This window comes from Molossus molossus, unplaced genomic scaffold (genome assembly GCF_014108415.1).
Source record: "Molossus molossus isolate mMolMol1 unplaced genomic scaffold, mMolMol1.p scaffold_m16_p_10, whole genome shotgun sequence".
Taxonomy (NCBI): domain Eukaryota; kingdom Metazoa; phylum Chordata; class Mammalia; order Chiroptera; family Molossidae; genus Molossus; species Molossus molossus.
In genome coordinates, this window is record NW_023425345.1 from 44,601,348 (window position 1) to 44,623,731 (window position 22,384).

The 22,384-nt window shown below is 37.3% G+C and overlaps 1 protein-coding gene across 2 annotated transcripts in view; it reads right to left on the reverse strand.

The window, feature by feature from the left end:
* Positions 1-432: 432 nt before the first annotated feature.
* The window catches only part of GXYLT1 (glucoside xylosyltransferase 1), a 50,069-nt gene continuing 28,117 nt past the window's right edge, over positions 433-22,384 (reverse strand). Inside the window, exons 5-8 of one of the 2 annotated variants that reach the window (XM_036250666.1) lie at positions 21,125-21,376; positions 15,893-16,016; positions 15,419-15,591; positions 433-1,652 (exon numbers count right to left, since the gene is read on the reverse strand). In XM_036250666.1, coding sequence (XP_036106559.1) covers positions 1,491-1,652; positions 15,419-15,591; positions 15,893-16,016; positions 21,125-21,376 — 711 coding nt within the window. In that variant the 3' untranslated portion in view covers positions 433-1,490. The remainder of the gene's footprint in view (positions 1,653-15,418; positions 15,592-15,892; positions 16,017-21,124; positions 21,377-22,384) is intronic. The other variant, XM_036250667.1, reaches the window with a different exon arrangement.

Genomic DNA, 22,384 nt, shown 5'->3' on the forward strand with positions numbered 1-22,384 from the left:
AGCCAGGAAGGCAATGGTCTTATTTGGGGACCGTTAACCACAACCTTCTATACACCCTCCAAATTTAGACAGCGGTCAAGAACTCTAAAAGAAGTAATATTTTTTTGTATTTTCAACATTTAAAAAAAAATAATTGTCTTGCCCAGCCGGTGTGGCTCAGTGGTTGAGCGTCAATCCATGCACCAAGAGGTCGCTGATTCGATTCCCAGTCAGGGCACATGCACAGTTTGTGGGCCTGATCCCCATTAATGGGGCATGCAGGAGGCAGCCAATCGATGTTCTCTCTCATCGATGTTTCTATCTCTCTCTCTCCCTCTCCCTTCCTCTCTCTAAAAAGAAAGAAAATAAAATAAAAATTAAAAAGAAAAAGATACAAAATAATTGTCTTAAATTTGTCTTAAATGATGTTCAATAAGGGAAGCTATTCACATCGACCTAATCAAAACTACTTTTCTGTAGTCAGAGGTAATGGTGTTCTTAATCCAGACCATCAATGAAAGTTGTTTAAAGTAAGGTTCTATATATTTGCTTCTTCAAAAATATCTTGTAAAACTATTTTGAGGTAGAAAAAAAAAGTTAAATGACCACTTCTTCCTGCTCCATTGTAACTAAAATTACTGTTCACAGAAGTATATAGCTTATGCATTTTGGTCCATCACATTTTCCACCATCATATAGGTATATACTATTTAGGTTTTCATTTTATTATCATCAGTTCTTTTTTTGCTTCCAGAATGCCCAGTAAAGCTGAAATTTTTCACTTAAAGTAATAAAAAAATTTCCAAAATATTGTTTAACGATCTTAGATCTGAGTTTGGCAAGAGTGTTTAACATAGACAAATGAAAATACTACATTTCACAAGCATATACATAGACTAAACCTCCACAATTTTCACTCTTTCTTATACAGCTCAATTTTAAACGTGCAGTTTACTTGTACTCTAAAAATAATTTCCAACTTGATTGTCACAAAGATTTTAAAACAGAGATGAAATATATGAAGGCACACATAGATTGTCATGGTTACATCACATTTTTTTAGAAACAGAATCTTTTCTGCTCCTGTAAACACTGCTTTTCTCACACATTTAAAGTGAGGTTAGTGCTGACATAGAATTATTGCTATACTCACAGTCTGAGTGTTCCCACTGTGTATGAGGTACATCATCTCCATCCATACACCCTACTATTCTTACTTGAGAATAAGAGTCAACCAAAGTCTGTAGGCTATAACAATTCAATAGTTTCATCAATACTGGAATGATAGCAAATAACATTACAAAACATCAGAGATGAAAAATGTCTTCTTCTTGGGGTCTAAAACATTTATTCTTCATTAAATGAATATTTTGCTTATTTAACTTTTTCAGGAAAAAAAATTATTCTGAAGATGAGTAATTCCTTCCTGAACACTTCATCCAAGACAATTCCTTCACACAAATACTCCAATATTTTGTGGGTTTAATTCATTTGACAGTGGTCTCCAAGAATCACCTTTCCTTTGTTGGTCTATCATAACGGTTTTGTATGCTTTTTGCCAGCCGTTTGATAAATATTTTGTAAATTTTCCCACAATATGTATGCACTGTCTTTTGCAATTCCAGTTCTAAAGGTTTTAATAAGGAACGGATGTGGTCATCTTCAAAAGAACACTAAAGGAAGAAAATAAAAAGACAAATATATATATAAATACGTAATTAGTTCCAAATAACTTCTTCAATCAATTTAATATTGACAACCTCCATTTAAAGTCTCACAAAAAACACCTTGGCTGGTGTGACTCAGTTGGTTGAGCATCATTTCATGCACAGAAAGGTCACCCGCTCAATTCCTGGTCCCTGGTCAGGTTGTGTACAGGAGGCAACCAACTGATGTTTCACTCCCTCTCTCTCTCCCTCACCCTTTCCCTCCCTCTAAAATCAATAAAAATTGATTAAAAATAAATAAATAAAGTCACCAAAAGCATATGCTCAACAAATATTTTCAATGAATTAAGTAGAACTATAATCTCACATTTTAGAGGGAGAAAGTAATGGTAAATCACTGGGGTGTCAGGGAAAGTTCTTCCCAGAAAGGATAATGGAGGCAGGGCATTCGAAGCCAAGGCAAGAGTTCTTACAAGTTCAAGGGCAGAGAATACCCAAAGATACTGACTGCTATGAGATGACGACCAAAAACTTGGAGAGAAACTAATAAAAGCCCCAAATCACTGATGATAGTGTTAAGGCTGAACTGAAAAAGAATGAGACAGAGGCACACAGTGGCAGGAATGCAAAAATTCCTAGGAATATGAAGTGCTTCAGACTCAGTTCATTCATTTTCATGGGATTTAAATCTCAGTGTTTATGCTTAAAATTTTTTTTCATCAAAAATAGTCTTTTGATGACTATTTTCCTGAAATAAAAATAGTATCTCATGAATTAGAGTTCCTTTAGCCCACCATTTAACACAAGTAATTTGACCTTTAAGGGAGAATATAATAAATTACCAAAATTTCCACCAACATAAACATAGCCCGATGTCACTGCATTCTGCCATTCACACAATGCAGTGTGCCCGCACAGTGTGCCATATATAACCTGCATCTAGCTGTTCCCTTTCCCAGAGGCCACATGTGCCCTACCCTGGCTGCAGGCTCTTTCCATACTGCCTGCTGTGCCGACTCATCTTCACCGGCCCTTCCCTGCCTGGTACTCACCCTCACAACTCAGTTCCAGGGTCAGCTCTTCCTGGAGCCTCTCTGTCACAGTTTATCACACCCTCCCCCTCACCACTGACACAACACCCAGTACACAAACTTTTAGGAAGGTCATGCTTTGTATATAAGACTCAAATGCAAGGCAGTGAATAAATAGATCATTCAAGGCATTTTCAAAGAACAAAATATGTTTTTAAAATATGGCAGAATGGCAGTTCAATGCAGCAAATGCTGGGTACACCCATAACTAAGAAGGCAGGGTAGGAGGTATGCACTCAACATCCCCTTGCAGAGATAGCTATGCAAAATATAAGCAGAGTGTGAAGTAAATCTAAGTTAACATAGAAATACCAAGAAATATAATAATTCAGAATGAAATACATTAAGCAGAAAATACCTTACAGAGCAATAAAATGTTTTGTTCCCATTTTGAATTTGCAATTTTTAATATTAATATTTTTATTCACTCAACAACTAATATTTAACAAATATGTATGGACTGTAAAAACTGACTTGCTGGCAGACATAGCCATGCATTTACAATTTAAAAACGATCCACATCCTTTATAATTCATATTGTTCACTGTATTCGATGGCTATGACTAAGTGTCTGTCTAAAACTTGCATAAATACCTTTGTCTGAATACCTTTTAAAAACACTTTCACTGAATTATAGATAAGAGAAGATAAAAACACTAACCAAAGGCACCATAAAAGGCTGATTAACTTCATTAAATTGAAAAATGGATTTACCACAGATCCAAAATAAACACACACAAAAATCAATAATTCAGTGCCTGAAATCATCTTAAAATATTAATTTTTGTTTTGTTTTGTTTTTTTTTAATCCTCATCTGAGGGTATTTTTTCATTTATCTTCAGATAGAGTGGCAGGAAGGGAGGGAGGGAGGGCGGGAGGGAGGGAGGGAGGGAGGGAGGAAGGGAAAGAGAGAAATCGATGTGAGAGACACGCTGATTGGTTGCCTCCCATAAGACCCCGACTAGGGCCAGAGACCAAACCACAACCGAGGTATGTTCCCTTGACCGAAACCGAACCTGAGGCTCATTGGTCCATGGGCCAACCCTCTAACCATTGAGCCAAACCAGCCAGGACTATTTTTTTATTTTTTTATTGTTGAAAGTATTTCAGATGTCCCCTTTTCACCTCACTGATCCCCTCCTTTCCGCTTCCACCCCCCTCCTGCTTTCCCCAACCTAAAGTCTGTGTCAATTGGTTGTGTATATATGCATGTAAGTTCTTGGGTTTATCTCTTCCCAGCCCTCCCACATCCCATCCCTCTGAGGTTTGTCAGTCTGTTCCCTACTTCCATGTCTCTGGATCTCTTTTGATCATCAGCTTATTTTGTTCATGATATTCCACAAGTACATGAGGTCATGTGGTATTTGTCTTTCTCTGACAGGCTTAATTTCACTTAGCATAATATTCTCCAGGTCCCTCTATGTCGTCTCAAAGAGTTAGAGATCTCTCTTCCAGTTCCATAGCATTCCATTGTGTACATGTACCACAGCTTTTTATCCACTCATCTACTAATGGACACTTGGGCTGTTTCCCGATCTTAGCAATTGTAAATAGCACTGCTATGAACATAGGAATGCATATATTCTTCCTGACTGGTGTTTCAGGCTTCTTATGATATATTCCAACAAGTGGGATCACTGGGTCAAATGACAGTTCCATTTTTAATTTTGTGAGGAAACACCATATTGTTTTCCACAGTGGCTGCACCAGTCTGCATTCTCACCAGCAGGGTGCTAGAGTATCCTTTTCTCCACATCCTCACCAGCACTTCTTGTTTGAGAATTTGTTGATGGTGGCCATTCTTGCAGGTGTGATGTGATAACTCATAGTCATTTTAATTTGCCTCTCCCTGATGATTAGACATGTTGAGCACTTTTTCATGTTTCCTGGTCATCTTTATGCCTTGTTTAGAGAAGTGTTTATTCAGGTCCTCTGCCCATTTTTTAATGGGATTGTTTGTCTTCCTTTTGTTGAGTTGTATGAGTGCTCTCTATATTCTGGATATTAACCACTTATCTGATGTATGGTTGGCAAATATGTTTTCCCAGAGAATGGGTTCCCTTTTCATTTATATGCTGGTTTCTTTTGCTGTGTAGAAGCTTTTTAGTTTGATATAGTCCCATTTATTAATTTTTTCCTTTGTTTCTCCCGCCCTAGGCAATGTATCAGTGAAAATTCAACTAGGTATGATGTCTGTGATTTTTCTGCCTACATTTTTTCTAGGATTTTTATGGTTTCACAGGTTAAACTTAAGTCTTTTATCCGCTTTGAGTTTATTCTTGTGTATGGTGTAAGTTGGTGGTCTAGTTTCATTTTTATCTGTCCAATTTTCCTAACACCATTTATTGAAGAGACTGTCTTGTCTCCATTGTATGCTCTTGCCTCCTTTGCTAAATATTAATTGTGCAAATGGTCTTGAGTCAATATTTGGGTTTTCTGTTCTGTTCCATTTATCTATATGCCTATTCTTGTGCCAGTACCAGGCTATTTTGATTACGATGGCTTTGTAGTAAAACTTGATATCTGGTATTGTGATCCTCCCACTTTGTCCTTCTTTTTCAAGATTGTTGTGGTTATTCAGGGTCTCTTGTGGTTCCATATAAATTTTTGAAGTATTTGTTCTAGATCTGTGAAATATACTATTGGTACTTTAATAGGGATTGCATTGAATCTGTAGATTGTTTTAGGTAGTATGGACATTTTAATGATGCTGATTTTCCAATCCACAAACATGGTATATGTTTCCACGTTTTTATATCTTCTTCTATTTCTTTTTTTAAATGTCCTGTAGTTCTCTAAGAACAGGCCTTTTACCTCCTTGGTTAAGTATATCCCTAGGTATTTTTTTGGTTGTTGTTGCAATGGTAAATGGGATTGGATTTTTTAGTTTCCCTGAGTGTTCATTACTGGTGTATAAGAATGCCATTAATTTCTGGATGTTAATTTTGTATCCTGCTACTTTGCCAAATTCATTTATTAAATCGAGTAGATTTTTGATGGCGTCTTTAGGGTTTCCTATGTACAATATCATGTCATCTGCGAATAATGAGTTTCACTTCCTCCTTTCTGATTTAGATCCCTTTTATTTTTTCTTCTTGTCTAATTGCTGTGGCTAGGACTTCCAGTATTACATTAAATAAGAGTGGCGAAAAAAGCTGCTTCTTTGCAAAGATAAACAAGATTAATGAACCTCTGGTCAGACTCACCAAGAAGCAAACAGAGAGGATCCAAATAAAGAAAATCAGAAAAAAGAGGGGAAGTAACAGCTGACACCACAAAAATACAAAGGATTGTTAAAAAATACCACGAACAGTTATACGCCAACAAATTGGACAACCTAGGCGAAGAGCAAAAAAATATAAACAGTATGCTACCTTTTGTTTAAGAAAAGGAGAATTAGAGAGGAATTCCAAAATGGCGGCAGAGTGAATGGAAGCTACACAGACTGTCTCCCAGCACCAAACTGGAATTACAACTAAAATAAAGACAAATCGTTGTGAAAAAGCAACAGAAAAGCAGCCTGCGAGGATCATATAACCAGGGACACTGACTCAATCCTGGTAGGACTGCAGAAGCAAGAGATGGGGACTGGGAGCCCACAAACAGCAGTGGTCTTAGCTTTGAGCAGCGTCCTCAGGTTAAACTCCCAAGTGGCTCCACAGTCCAGAGCCAGGACAGACACTAAAATAGCCACAGCCACTCATCTTGGGCTCCGGCAGGGGGAGGGCGGACTGGACTAGAACTGTGTGGGGACACTTGGGATTTGGAGGGTGTTCACAGCTTTGGCTGTGATTTTTGATGGCGTCTTTAGGGTTTCCTATGTACAATATCATGTCATTTTGCTGAGTTGCAGCCACACAGGACAGTGGCCATCCTACTCCTTCCCAGGGCTCAGGGGAGAGGTGGCCACCCCTCCCTCAGAGATCAACCCCACCCAGGTGGGCTATTGAGATGCAAATTGAGGCTCATTAACAACCAGCATCTGCCCCACCCTTGGGAAATCCCCTTACACTGAACACCTGAGGGAGTTTTTCATTCAACTGAGAAGCCAAGGCTCTTCAAGTAACCGCTACTGATAGCCTCCAGGCAAAAAGCTAGAGGATAACTGAACCATTCCTGGGCTAGCAATTCTAACCAGGAAAGTAAGACTTAACAGTGGTGTTTAAAATGGCTCCTCCCGGGGCGGCGGCGGAGCGCGCAGCGGCGAGACGGGCTGGTCCCACACCCAAGCGCGGTGGATAAAAATCAGGAGGATCCCGCGGCTGGGAAGGTCCTTCCTGAGGACTGATGGGTCCCCGTCCCACACCAGGTGTCCCGTTCAGGGTTCCAGTGCCAGGAAGATAAGTCCTCATAACTTCTGGCTGGAAAAACCAGTGGGAACTGAGGCTCAGGGAAGCTGAAGTGGCTGGAGCCCCAAGGCAGCTCCTTAAAGGGCCCGCGCATGGACTTATCGGACTCTCTCCCTCTAAGCTCAGAGGGGAGGCAGCTCGAGGGGCACCAGAGACACACAGGGAAGAACTGAGCTGTTTGGCAGTGGAGGGAGAGCTGGAGAGGGGGCTTCCTCGGGGACAAACGTGCTGTCAGAGGCCTTTGTTCCTTTGGTGAGCCCTTCCCGGGGGCGGCAGACAGAAGCCATATCTGGGACTCCAGCAACCTGGCTCACACTGGTAGCCCCGCCCTGCTCACTCCCTGAGGCCCCGCCCCGCCCCACACAACTTTCAAGCTGTTGCCACTTGCTTAACCATAGGGTTGGCGGGTCTTGGATCCTGCTTCAGGTTTTTCCTAAATTCTTTCAAAGGAGCAGCACCGGGTCTCAGCGAGCCCCATACCTCTCATTAAGTAATACACAGAAACAAACACAGGGAGGCAGCCAAAATGAGGATACAAAGAAACAGGTCCCAAATGAAAGAACAGAATAAAACCCCAAGAAAAGAACTAAGCGAAAGGGAGATAAGCAACCTAACAGATACTGAGTTCAAAATACTGCTTATAAGGATGCTCAATGAACTTAGTGAGAACCTCAGTGAACTTAGGGAGGGCCTCAAGAGCATAAAAAAGTACCAGTTAGAAATCATGGATACACAGTTAGAATTAAAGGAGGCATTAACTGAAATAAAGAATAATTTACACAGCTTCAATAATAGAGTATGTAGATCCAAGGAGCAAACCATCGATTTGGAATATAAGGAAGCAAAAAATCCCCAATCAGAAAAGCAAAAAGAAAAAAGAATCCAAAAAAATGAGGACAGAGTAAGGAGCCTCTGGGATAACTTCAAGCGTGCCAACATTCGCATCTTGGGGGTGCCCGAAGGAGAAGAGAGAGAACAAGAAATCGAAAACCTGTTTGAAACAATAATGGCAGAAAACTTGCCTAACTTGGTGAAGGAAACAGACATACAAGTCCAGGAAGCACAGAGAGTCCCAAACAAGATGAACCCCAAGAGGCCCACACCAAGACACATCATCATCACAATGCAAAAGGTTCAAGACAAAGAGAGAATCTTAAAAGCAGCAAGAGAAAGGCAGCTAGTTACCTACAAGGGAGTACCCATTAGGCTGTCAGCTGATTTCTCAAAAGAAACTTTGCAGGCCAGAAGGGAGTGGCAAGAAATATTCAGAGTGATGAAAACCAAGAACCTACAACCAAAATTACTCTATCCTGCAAAGCTGTCATTTAGAATCGATGGACATACAAAAACTTTCCCAGACAAGAAAAAGTTAAAGGAGTTCATCACCACCAAACCGTTATTATATGAAATGATGAAGGGTCTTTTTGAAGAAAAAGATAAAATGTATGAACAAACAAAATGGCAATGAATACATATCTATCAACAATGGAATCTACAAACAAAATGAACAGGAAGAACAGAAACATTCTCATAGATACAGAGAACATTTTATTGGTTGCCAGTTGGGAAGGGGGTTGGGGGAATGGGTGAAAAAGGTGAAGGGATTAAGAAGCACAAACTCATTGCTAGACTGACAAACCTCAAAGGGAAAGGGGTTGGGGGGGTGGGAAGAAATAAACCAAAGAACTTATATGCATAACCAATGGACACAGACAATAGTGTGGGAAAAGGTGGGAGGGGGGCGGGAGTGGGGAGGAGGGGGTCAATGGGGGAAAAATGTGGAACATCTGTAATACATTTTACATCCAACAATAAAGATTTGGAAAAAAAAAAAAAAAAAGGCTCCTCCCTCGCTCATTCAAACCCAGGAGAGGGAGCCACAAACAGCAGAACACCAACACCCACAGGGAAAAATTGGCACGCTCCAAAGCCCACTGTGATAGCCAAAATGGTGAAACAAAGAAAGAAAAGCCAAATGAAAGAACAAGAGACCTCTACCGAAGATGAGATAAATGTGGAGCAGTTAAACAAGTTAACAGAGCTAAAATTCAGAGCCATGATCTTGAGGAAGCTCAACAGCATGTGTAAGGACAAGAGTACCATGAGTAAAGACATAGAAATGTTGAAAATCAACCAACTGAAAATTAAAAACCACCAAGAAGAAATCAAGAATGATATATCAGAAATGAAGAACACATTGGAAGGTCCAAACAATAGAGTAGAGGAAGCGGAGAACCAGGTCAGTGAATTAAAAGACAGGGTAGAAAAAAATCAACCAATCAGAAAACCAAAAGGAAAAAACAATTAAAAAACAGGAAGACAGCTTAAGAGAACTATGGGACAACTGGAAACGTATTAATATTCGCATCATAGGAGTCCCCAAAGAAGAAGAAAATGAGCAAGGATTAGAGAACATATTCGAAGAAATAGTGATAGAGAACTTCCCTAATTTGGTGAAGGAAGAAGGCATTCAAGTTCAAAAAGTACAGAGAGCCCCAAGTAAGAAGAACCCAAAAAGACCCACTCTAAGACACATAGTAATTAAAATGCCACAAATTAAAGACAAGGAGAGAATCCTAAAAGCAGCAAGAGATAAGCAACAGGTTACCTACAAAGGAACCCCCATAAGGCTCTCAGCTGACTTCTCAACAGAAACACTACAGGCCAGAAGGGAATGGCATGAAGTAACCAAGGTCAAGAAAAACAAGGATCTGAATCCAAGACTACTCTACCCAGCAAGGCTATCATTCAAAATAGAAGGTCAAATAAAGAGCTTTCCAGACAAAAAAAGACTAAGAGAATATATTAGCATCAAACCAGCACTGCAAGAAATGTTAAAAGGACTGCTGTAATTAGTAGAAGAAATAGGAAGAAAAATATAACCAAACTAAACAAAAATGGCAATAAATAAGTACATATCAATAATCACCTTAAATGTAAATGGACTGAATGCTCCGATAAAAACACAGAGTAGCTGATTGGATAAGAAAGCATGACTCATCTATATGTTGTTTACAAGAGACTCACATCACAACAAAAGACTCACATAGGTTGAAAGTGAAGGGATGGAACAAAATCTTCCAAGCAAACAAAATGGAAAATAAAACTGGGGTAGCAATACTCATATCTGATTAAATATATTTCAGAATGAAGGCCGTAACTAGAGACAAAGAAGGCCACTACATAATATTGGAAGGATCTATCCAACAGGAAGATATAACCTTGGTAAACATATATGCACCCAATATAGGAGCACCAACATATATTAAAAATCTTTTGGCCCTGGCCAGTTTGGCTCAGCGGTTAGAGCGTTGGCCTGCAGTCCCAAGAGGCGTGGGTTCAGTTCCCACTAAGAGCACATGCCTCAGTCGCAGTTTGTTCCCGGCCCTGGTTGGGTTGTGCGGGTAGCAACTATTCAATGTGTCCCTTTCACGTTGATGTTTCTCTCTCTCTCTCTCTCTCTCTCCCTCCCACTCTATCTGAACAAAAAATGGAAAAATGTCCTCGGGTGAGGATTAAAAAAAAAAATCTTTTGGAGAACTTCAAAGGAGAAATCAACAGCAATACAATCATAGCAGGGGACTTCAACACCCTGCTGACATCACCGGATATAACTAGACAAAAAATTAACAAGGAAATACAGACTCTAAATGAAAGAGGAGAAGTAACAACTGACACCACAGGTATACAAAAGATCATTAACAACTACTATGAACACTTATATGGCAACAAATTCGACAACCTAAGAGAAATGGACAAATTTCTAGAAACACACAGTCTCCCAAAACTGGACTGGGAAGAGATAGAAAACTTGAACAGACCAGTAACAACTAAGGAAATTGAAGAGATAATCAAGACTCTCCCAGTAAACAAAACCCCAGGCCTGGATGGCTTCATGGGGGAGTTTTACCAAAAATTCAAAAAAGAACTAACACCCATTCTCCTCAAACTATTTCAAAAAATTCAAGAAGGAAGACTTCCAAACTCATTTTATGAGGCCAGCATAATTCTAATTCCAAAACCAGAAAAAGACACTACAAAGAAAGAAAACTACATGCCAATATCCCTGATGAACACAGATGCTAGAATCCTGAACAAAATACTAGGAAATCAAATTCCGTAATACATCAAAAAAATTATTCACCATGACCAAGTGGGATTCATCCCAGGGATGCAAGGCTGGTACAATAATCGCAAATCAATAAATGTGATGCACCACATAAATAAAACAAAGAATAAAAACCATATGATCAAATCAATAGATGCTGAAAAAGCATTTGACAAAATCTAGCATCCATTTCTGATAAAAATGCTCAGCAATGTGGGAATAGAGGGATCATATCTCGACATAATAAAGGACACACATGAAAGCTCTATAGCCAACATCATACTCAATGGGCAGAAACTAAAAGCATTTCCCTTAAGAACAGGAACAAGACAGGAATACCCACTTTCGCCACTCTTATTTAACATAGTACTGGAAGTCTTCGCCACAGCAATCAGACAGAAAGAAAAAATAAAAGGGATCCAAATTGGAAAAAAGGAAGTGACACTGTCATTATTTGCAGATGACATGATATTATACATAGAAAACCCTAAAGACTCCATCAAAAATCTACTAGACTTAATAAATGAATTTGGAAAAGTAGCAGGATACAAAATTAATGTCAAGAAATCAACGGCATTCCTACACCAATGATGAACTCACAGAAAGAGAAACTGAAAAAACAATCCCATGTACCATCATGGCAAAAAAAAAATTAAGATACTCAGGAATAAACTTAACCACTGGACCTATTTGAAGAAAACTACAGAACATTGAAAAAAGAAATAGAGGAAGATATAAAAAATTGGAAGCACATACCTTGTTCATGGACTGGAAGAATTAACATCATTAAAATGTCCATATTACCCAAAGTAATCTATAAATTCAATGCAATCCCCATCAAAATACAAATGATATATTTCACAGAACTAGAATAAATACTTCAAAAGTTCCTATGAAACCAAAAAAGACCCCGAATAGCCACAGCCATCTTGGAAAAGAAAGACAAAGTAGGTGGGATCACAATACCAGATAACAGATTATACTACAAAACTACCGTAATCAAAACAGCCTGGTACTGGCACAAGAACAGGCATATAGACCAGTGGAACAGAACAGATGACCCACAAATGGACCCGAGACATTATGCTCAATTAATATTTGACAAAAAAGGCAAGACCATATAATGGAGTAAAGACAGCCTCTTTAATAAATGGTGTGGGCAAAATTGGACAGCTACATGTAAAAAAAAATGAAATTAGATCATCAACTTACACCACACACAAAAATTAACTCAAAATGAATAAAAGACTTAAATGTGACCCGTGAATCCATAAAAATTCTAGACAAAAATATAGGCAACAAAATTCCAGACATCATACGCAGCAGAATTTTCAGTGATACATCACCTAAGGCAACAGAAACAAAGGAAAAAATGAACACATGGGACTACATCAAACTCAAAAGCTTCTATACAGCAAAAGAAACAACCATCAAAATGAAAAGGCAACCCACTGTATGGGAGAGCATCACTGACAATGATACATCAGATAAGGGGTGAATTTCCAAAATATATAGAGTGCTCATACAACTCAACAAAAGGAAGAAAAAGAATCCAAGTAAAAAATGGGCAGAGGAGCTGAATAGACACCTTTCCAAACAGGACATACAAATGGCCAACAGACATATGAAGAAATGCTCAACATCACTACTCATCAGAGAGATGCAAATTAAAACAATGCGGTATCACCTCATACCTGTCAGAATGGCCACTATCAACAAATCATCAAACAACAAGTGTTGGTGAGGGTGTGGAGAAAAGGGGACTCTAGTACACTGCTGGTGGGAATGCAGACTGGTGCAGCCACTATGGAAAACAATATGGTGTTACCTCAAAAAATTAAAAATTGAACTGCCATTTGACCCAGTGATCCCACTTCTAGGAATATACCCTAAGAAGCCTGAAACACCAATCAGAAAGAATATATGTACCCCCATATTCATAGCAGCACTATTTACAATAGCTAAGATCTGGAAACAGCCCAAGTGTCCATCAGTACACGAATGGATAAAAAAGCAGTGGTACATATACACAATGGAGTACTATGCAGCTGTAAGAAAGAAAGATCTCTTATCCTTTGAGACGACATGGAGGGACCTGGAAACTACTATCCTAAGCGAGACAAGCCAAGCAGAAAAAGACAAATACCACATGATCTCACTTATTTGTGGAATAAAATAAACATAACAGTCTGAGGAATAGGGTAGACCCAGAGACGTGAAAGTAGGAACAGACTGACGAACCTCGGAAGAGAAGGTGGTGGGGGAGGGAAGAGATAAACCACAGAACTTATATGCATGTATGCATAACCAATGGACATGGACAACAAAGCTGGGGACCGGGTTGGGGGGATGGGGACGAGAGTGTCAATGGGGTAAAAAAGGAGAAACATCTGTAACAAAAATAAAATTAAAAAAATAAATTAATTAATTTTTTAAAAATGGGGGAATTATAACATGTACAATGTTTACTCATGTATACAGGAAGGACAAACCAGAAAGCAATGAAAGTGGTAACCTATGGGGTGGGGGTGAGAGTGAAAGAGATGGTCCTGATTAAACCCTTATATAGTTTGACTTTTTGAAGTATATTAATATTCCACATATCAAATTAAAGTTAATCAACAAGGATGGGGGGAAAAGCTTAAAACTAAAAGCACACTGAAACAAATGAACTCAACTGTAATTGAAATGAATAGAATAACCTCACTGAAAGGGAGGATAAAATAACTAATCCAAGTAATTTCCGAGGGCAGGGGAGGGGAAGATAAAGGACTGGAAACAATCCTGAACTCTCCTTAATAGGCTGGGGTTTGTTTGTTTGTTTTTTGTGAAGAGGGATGCAGAGATAATAGTATGAATATGGCATTTTTCAAATTATTTTAGATATATTATAGGATTAAGCAAATGAAGAGATGTTTTCTGTTAGGAGCCAGGATTCTAACTGTAGAAGATAGGACAGAGTAACACAGAGGAGGAAAAGGCAAAGGAGGGAATGAACTGAAAGCACTGGTGTGGGCTCATGATTATAAGTGTGTGTGTGTGTTTATTTCCTAGCTCTGTTACTGAAAAGGCTAAGAAGTGAAGACACTCTTGCAGCAATAAGCATAACTAGCACCCAGAGCCCATCAAAGGAACCAGAGCTCCTTTGACAGACAGCTCACTTCAGGGCTACAGCAGGGAAATCACATCAAGAGGATCTGGAATAATTTTTTGGGATAAATAATGAGATACTCAAAATAATGACAGGAATATATCAAAAGGGCACAAGAGGTAGCCAAAAGGGGCTCTCAAGGGCCAAATTTGGAACAACCTAAATAAAAGGGAAAAAAAAACGCATTACAAGTCATCAGAAAAATACAATCTGATTTCATACTAATTACGCATAGATCAATACATGGGACAGGGAGTGCAGAGGGCCAAAGCTGTTCGTGGAAGGAGTGCCAGAGCTGGACAGTTACCACAGTAAAGACTGGTTTGAGAAGATCCAACAATGGATACTACATTTAGTATGGACATTTTGATGTTAGGCTATTTATATGATTTTAAGGAGTCTCCCCATAAACTGCTTACAAGAGGAAAAATAATTATACCGTGGATAAACTGAACAACATTTTAACTGAATGATTAAAATCAACATCACCAATGACAGGCAGGCAGACAAAGGTGACTATGAATGTGCTACCCTGAGAAGGACACAGCTTCACTTATATAGTATTCTGACCAGGAGGGCATACCCTGAACCTAATCATAAGGAAGCATCAGACAAGCCAATATGAAGAACATTCAAATAATATAAGGGGTTAAGGGGCTCTATTCCCCACCAATATGTCAATGCCATAATAGATGAAAAAGGTCTGAGAAGCTTTCTAGATCAAAGAAGAGTCAAGCCACATATGGTAGATTAAAATGTTGTATCAGTATTAAATTTTCTGAGTTTGACATCTGTCTTGTGGGTACTAAGAAAATGCCCTTGTTCTTAGTGAAAACACACGTAAGTCTTTAGGGGTAAAAGCACATGATGAATTCAATTTTCATTCAAATGGTTCAGGAAAAAAAATATGTATACAAAGAGAACCAATGAAAAAGCAAATGAGGTAAAATGTTAACAACATATCCATATCCTACAGTAAAGGATATGGAAATTCTTTGTACAATTCTTGCAAATTCTCTGTAAACTTACAAGTATTTCCACATAAAAAAACTTAAAAAAAAAAACAACTTACATTTCTCAGTGCTTCATAAATAGCTCTAAATGCTGGTTGCTTATCATCATGGTAAACACCTCTGTTCCCATGAAGAATAAAGATTCCTTCTTCTTCTGCTTCTTGGCAATTGCTTCCATATATACAATGATCCGGTCGATAATTCCATTGACACGAAAAAACAAAAAGGCTTTCTATGTGAGGAAAGACAAAATAATTAAGCAAATAATCCTAATTCCACAGAATTACAATTTGCAAAACTTCTGGTTTAAAAATATAGCCCTTACAGAGTAAAATTTAAAATAGTAAAAAATATGCTTGGCATTTAGATGTCTTCCTACTAAATCCATACTCAAGAAAAGTTTTATTCTGTCTTTAACATAAATAGTGATTAATCATTAATATAAGCCAAAATCAAATAAATGCATTTCTTCATTTTGACTAAATAGTATATATTTTTACAAAGGCAAAGAATTAAAGAAATTAAATGATTACCTGGATTATGAAAAAATATGATATTCAACAGATCTTGATCACCCCATGTGATATTCAGTTTGTATTTTTTGAGCAATGGCATAAGCATATCTCCCCATCGCAATCGTACAGTTGTCATATCATTCTGTAGGTAAACACAGTAAAAAGATCCTAAGGCTTCCAGGTTCAAAATGGTAGCATGATGACAATTCCCCATTCTTCCCTTAGCAATCATTACAGAACAAGAAATATAAACTTCTTTTGTTACAAAACCCAGTGATGCTAATCTAATGTAAACCTTATGTGAGTAAGGCTGTCCAGCTGGAGGGTGTGGAAATAACAAAAGAAGCTATCTGAAACTGCATGTAGAAGTGATAATACTAATAAAGTTAGGAAAGAAATGAAAAAAGAAAGTAGGCAATAGTCTAAGTCCTATGACTGTGGCCTCATCTTAAAATGCAGAGCATTTTAGTACCTATGTTTATGTCATACAGTTGTTGAGGATTAAACCTGTTACTATATAATTAAAAAGTATTTGGAACAGTACCTGACACATGGTACATATGTAGTTAGCTATTACTACTGTTGTCACGATCACTATTATTCTTAGACTGATTTGCTAATCTTTTATAATTGGCATTTCGAAGAGAGCATTCAAAATTGATATTATCAATTTCATCAGTTTTTTTCAGCCTCATAGCTCATTATTTTATCTTTTTTATTTTTTTTATCCTCACCCAGGGACATTTTTGCATTTTATCTTGAGACAGAGCAGGAGGGTAAGAGGAAGGAAGAGAGAGAGAAACATTGATGTGAGAGAGACACATTGAGTGGCTGCCACTCACACGACCCCAACCAGGGCCAGGGACAAACCACAACCAAGGTCCGTGCCTTTAGCGGGAACTGAACCTGGGACTCTCCGGTCCGTGGGCTGATGCTCTAACCACTGAGCAAAACCGGCCAGGGCATAGTTCATTATTTTAAAACCCAAAGTCAAGAGGGCTTCAGATCATATGAATATGGGGTGTGAAGGGATGCAGTGAATAGTAAGCATCTTATACCTATTTGACTTTCTTAAACTCTCCAGACTTAAACCAGTGTTCCTCCAAGTGCAATTTACAGCGTGCCGATCAGTGACATTTTTGTGCCCTTTACTAGACCGAGTACAGAAATTTAAAGATTTAGAAACTTTTATAGCAATTTAATAATAATTTTATGTCTACTTAATTTAATATTTTTAGTAAATTATTTACATCATTTTAAGACAAGTGCTGGCTCATGACAGACTATAAATTTTTTTTAAAAAATTGATCTCTCAAAAGTTTAAAAAACATCGTTGTAAGCTATTCTAGGATATATATAAACTCAGTGGAGTTATAAACAATCTATCCTTAAAGAAAGAGAAATAAAAGCTAGAATTCCTGAAAAAATACACATACATAAACTAAATATGATCTTCTATAATTATATTACCTTTGTGTGAAGTTTGGCAGAAAGCAGTAATCATGGTAATTATACAATAATCAAAAGTCCCTCTCAAAAAATCTCGGAAATGACTGAAACTAGCTTTACTTAAGGAAATAAGAAAATACTTTACTGAAACAATTACTCTGAAATAAGTCACAAAGCAGGTTAACAAGATGTTTTTAGGATCTGAAAAGGAAAATATGAATTGCACGAGGACAAAGACCAACAACATATTTAATAAACAGGACTGGCGGACCCGCTGTACCAAGCCATGTTCAAGTCTTCACTGGGTTCAATCAATTCAAATACAGCCAGATACACACACACACACACACACACACACACACACACACACACAAATATATCTATTCAAAAAAAAATTCAATGAAAGATATATTACAAGATCCAGTGTAGTCTTCAGGAAAAAAATAAAGATCATAGAGGGGAACAAAACCTTTATAACTTAAAGGAAAATCCCACTAGAAAAATACTGGACAAGAAGCACGAACACTAATATTATTTGCTGACATAACCTAGAATATTCAAGACAAACAATGAAAAAACAGTAAGAAATGAGTTTAATATAAAAGCATTATATATAAAGGAGTTCAAATCAACAGAATTAGAAAAATAATCAATTAAAAAACAGTCCAAAGATATGGAGAAACAGCCATTCACAAAGTGAAAAAGAAACGGCTAAAAATTATGTAAAAAGATTTTTATCCACACTAGTAGCAGAGTCAGAAAAATACAAATTAAAACATATGAGATATTTTTCAGCATGTGTATCAGTTTCAAATTACATTTTTTAACAGATCTGAAGAAAATGGTCCATAGCAAAGTTTATGTCATTTGGGCAAAGAAATTAAACTGGGGACAGTGTGTGTAAAGGGGGGACTTGTTTTTTGACTCTACATACAATGAATTGTTTAAAGTTTTATAAGCATAATTTAGTTTTGTCATTGAAAAGAACTCAGTAGTTACCTGGCCGGTGTGGCTCAGTGGGTGAGCACTGACCCATGCACCAAGAGGTCACAGGTTCAATTCTCAGTCAGGGCACATGGCCAGGTTGCAGGTTCGATCCCCAGTAGGGGGCATGCAGGAGGCAGCCGATTGATGTTTCTCTCTCATCGATGCTTCTATTCCCTCTCCCTTTCCCTCTCTAAAAATCAATAAAACATTTTTTTAAATTAAAAACACAGAGGTTGGCAAAAGTAGGTTTACAGTTGTGAGTACATGAAACACAGAATTTATTCTTTTTTTCCCCCTTTTATTGATTTTAGATAGAGAAATCATTATCCTAAGTGGGTAGTCTTATAGCTTTGCACGTGATAAGCTATTCTCTGACAGCATTCAGAGATCTGTATGAAACAGTTTGTCATTACAAGTAATTCAGTTATATTACTAGAGCTCTAAAATTTAATATCTGTCCCAGAAATTGCAGAATTAGGGAAAAAACAAGGCAACATTTGCTACAGGTATATAGCCTGGAAAGCAATCAGGAAAACAAAAAAAGATTATGAAAAAGGACTTAAAACTCAATAAATTTTGTAGAAGTATCTCAGCAATTGTAAATGTAATAATATTGGGGGGAAAAAAGCAATTGTTCCCACTGAGCAAGAATAGGGTTGTCTGACTCGATGTGTCCCTTTCACATCGATGTTTCTTTCTCTCTCCCTCCCACTCTATCTGAACAAAAAATGGGAAAATGTCCTTGGGTGAGGGTAAAAAAAAAAAGAATAAGGTTGTCTGGAACATAAAGATAGTAGCAAATTACACCTACTGAATTACTTTTTTTTTTTTAATCCTCACCCAAGGATATTTTTCTCTTTGTCATCAGATAGAGTGGGAGGGGGGAGAAATTGCTTCCCGAACCACAACAGAGGTACACGCCCTAGACCAGAATCAAACCTAAGACTCTTTGGTCCACGGGCCGACACTCTAACCACTGAGCCAAACTGGCCAGGGCTGTACCTACTGAATTAAAGTACAATCATGCCTCTCATATTTTTCTTCATTAAACGGTCATTAATGCACAGAAGAAAGCTAAAGTTTGAAAGTTTAAAAACTATTTCAACATCCATGTCTACATCTCTAGCTAATTTGGAATATGCCACAGACCAAAAAGGGAGGGGGGGAGCACTGTTAAAATATTTAAGAATGACATTTAAGTAAGTAAAATGTAAGTAAAATAATCACAGATTTGAACTATATAACTGTATTTTGAAATTTTTAAAAAATCAAACAATGGTGTTACACTACATTATCTCTAAGGTTCTTTGCAACACTAAATTTCTCATGATTCTGTGAATTTCAAATGAAGGGTTACTGAGAAGGCACGTTATTCCTTAGCAGATAATCTTACAGCACCATCTTCTGGTATAATATTACTGTGCATAGAAAAGGAAGAAAACTCAGTTTTACACTTTACCTAGTAAAATTAATAGTACGTAAAATTTTAAGATTCAAGATAGATTAACAAATTGGGTAACAAGAAAAAGATATTTACTGTTAAGCAAGAACACAGGTCACACCAGCCTCATTAATACATTCAATTGTAGGAGACAAAGGTAAAATGAAATCAAGATTGCAGAAAGGTTCAGAAAATGGTAAAGTTTTCTTTTTTAAAAACCTTAGATTTACTAGATATATAGAAGATAAATTGTCTGTACTAAGATTGAAATGTCAGGATATAGGTAATGATGGCTACAAGCATTTCTGCTTTCTATACCAAAAATAAGAGGAGCAACTCTAAATGAGGCAAGATTTAAATCAGACATGTAGAAAGGAGTAAGAAATGATGTAAATTCTGTTTCACCAGAAGCTAGAAGAATTATCTCACAAATATATATATACAAACATACATATATAGTAATATCATATAAGACTTACTATCTCTTACCCTGGCCAGTTTGGCTCAGTGGTTAGAGCATCGGCCTGTGGTCCAGAGAGGCCCGGGTTCAGTTCCCACTAAGGGCATGTACCTCGGTTGCAGTTCGTCCCCAGCCCTGAATGGGTCATGCAGGTGGCAACCACTCGACGTGTCCCTTTCACGTCAATGTTTCTCTCTCCCCCACTCTATCTGAACAAAAAATGGAAAAATGTCCTCTGGTGAGGATAAAAAAAAAAAAAGACTTACTATCTCTAATGTTTACTTCAATCCTAACTAGATGTAAAGGGATAAACAGTTAGTCTATATGGGTGTTTCAGAAGTTACTGTTTTTAGCTGACATTTAAGTGCTTACTGTGTGGCATGCTCTGTACATTTACTATGTGTTAGTCACTTTCTAACTAATTTCATCCTCACAAAAGCCTGTGACATAGGTACTGTCTACCTTGTCATCCTCATTTCACAGATGAGAAAACTAAACCCCACAGATGTTCAAAACTTACCAAAGGTCCTAGAGTTTGAACCAAGCCAGCAGGCTCCACAGTCTTAATCTATTAACTGCAATCCTGTGTTCCCCCAAGATGGCTCATACTTTATATTCAAGTATTCTGCAGAGGCACAACTATAAAATAACAGCTCCTGCCTGGAATAAAAATCTAGGAAGATGTTTGCTACAGTGCGTCAGTTCACTTCACTGTATTGCATCTTGTTTGAGCTACTGCAATGCTCTAATAAACAGAATACTAAGAACACTCATTTCTACAAATATTTTAGATAAATGGGAAAACACTGAGTAGTTCAATTTAGTTTTTAATAAAGCAAAATTAAATCAGAAACTAAATAATTTGGAGGGAAAATAAAGAGACGTTAACCTACTACTTGAATCAGCAACTTACCTTGAAATATTTCCTTCTCATTCTAGTCATGTTCATCAGCATAACTCCAGAGTTTACTCCAGTTTTTCCATAGTAGGGATGTCTAGCAAAGCGATTATACCATCCTATTCGAGGCTCTTCATGTTCTGGTGCCATTGCAGCAATTTGTGTGGAATTAAATTTCTTTAGCAAAGACCAAATGTCATCAACAGGCCGCAAAAAAAGGATATCAGTGTCGACATACAATAGTGAGTCAACTTCTTTCAGGATTAACTATAAGGAGAGACATTTGAATCATGAACTTTAATTCTATTTACTTACTATAAAATATAAAAGAGGCTTTCATTATAAAAAAAATACCTAAGAGATAAGCTAATTTACATTAACTTTTTAAAATAGAGTAATTCTTCCTCAATCTGACATTTTTTTACAACAGTATATATGTAGATACTATGCTAATCTTTAGATTAACTTTTAAAGACAAACAGCTACAAAAACAAATCAGAACAAAAACTAACAATAAGAATAAATAAAATAAAAGCAATATGCTCCAAAATTAGGGATAAAATCTTAATTAAAAAACATTAACTTAGGTGAATTTCTATCTCAAATCTTAATTTCTTGAGATAAGTACAGAAATAAAATAATACAAAAGATCTGAACTTGTTTCACTAATAAAGACAAGACTTGTCTTGGAAGAAAGATTAGCTATGCTGTTACTGTCTGAGCAATATTAAAATCTCCAACATGTCTTCTACAGGGATTTTCAAGGGTAATTTTTTTTTTTATTTCTGCCTTACTCATGAACTTTAGAATCTGACTCCTGCAAATTTAAATGTATTGCCTATCCCAGTGTATTAGTAATACTCAATAATTAGGTTAAGCTAAACCTTTTTAGTTAAGAATATAATGAGAATAAGAGCTTGATATTCATTCTACTCCTTTTCCAAGATGCTACCTCCTCCTACAGCTAAGGTTGACCAATTACCTTAATGAGCAGCTAGGGGGCTGAAATCACCCACTTCCCTCCACCAGTTTGAAAAAAATCTGATGATTGACTGCAGCACCTGAATAAAACCCCCAATTAAGATTATAGTTATATGTGTCTGTATATCTAACTCTCTTTTGGGAGGAGAATGAGGACAAAAGTTTTTTTGTTTTTTATTTATTTTTATCCTTACCTGAGGACATTTTTTTTTTTTTTTTTTTTGCATTTATCTTCAGATAGAGCAAGAGGGAGAGAGGGAGGAAGAGAGAAAGAGAAACATTGATGTGAGAGAG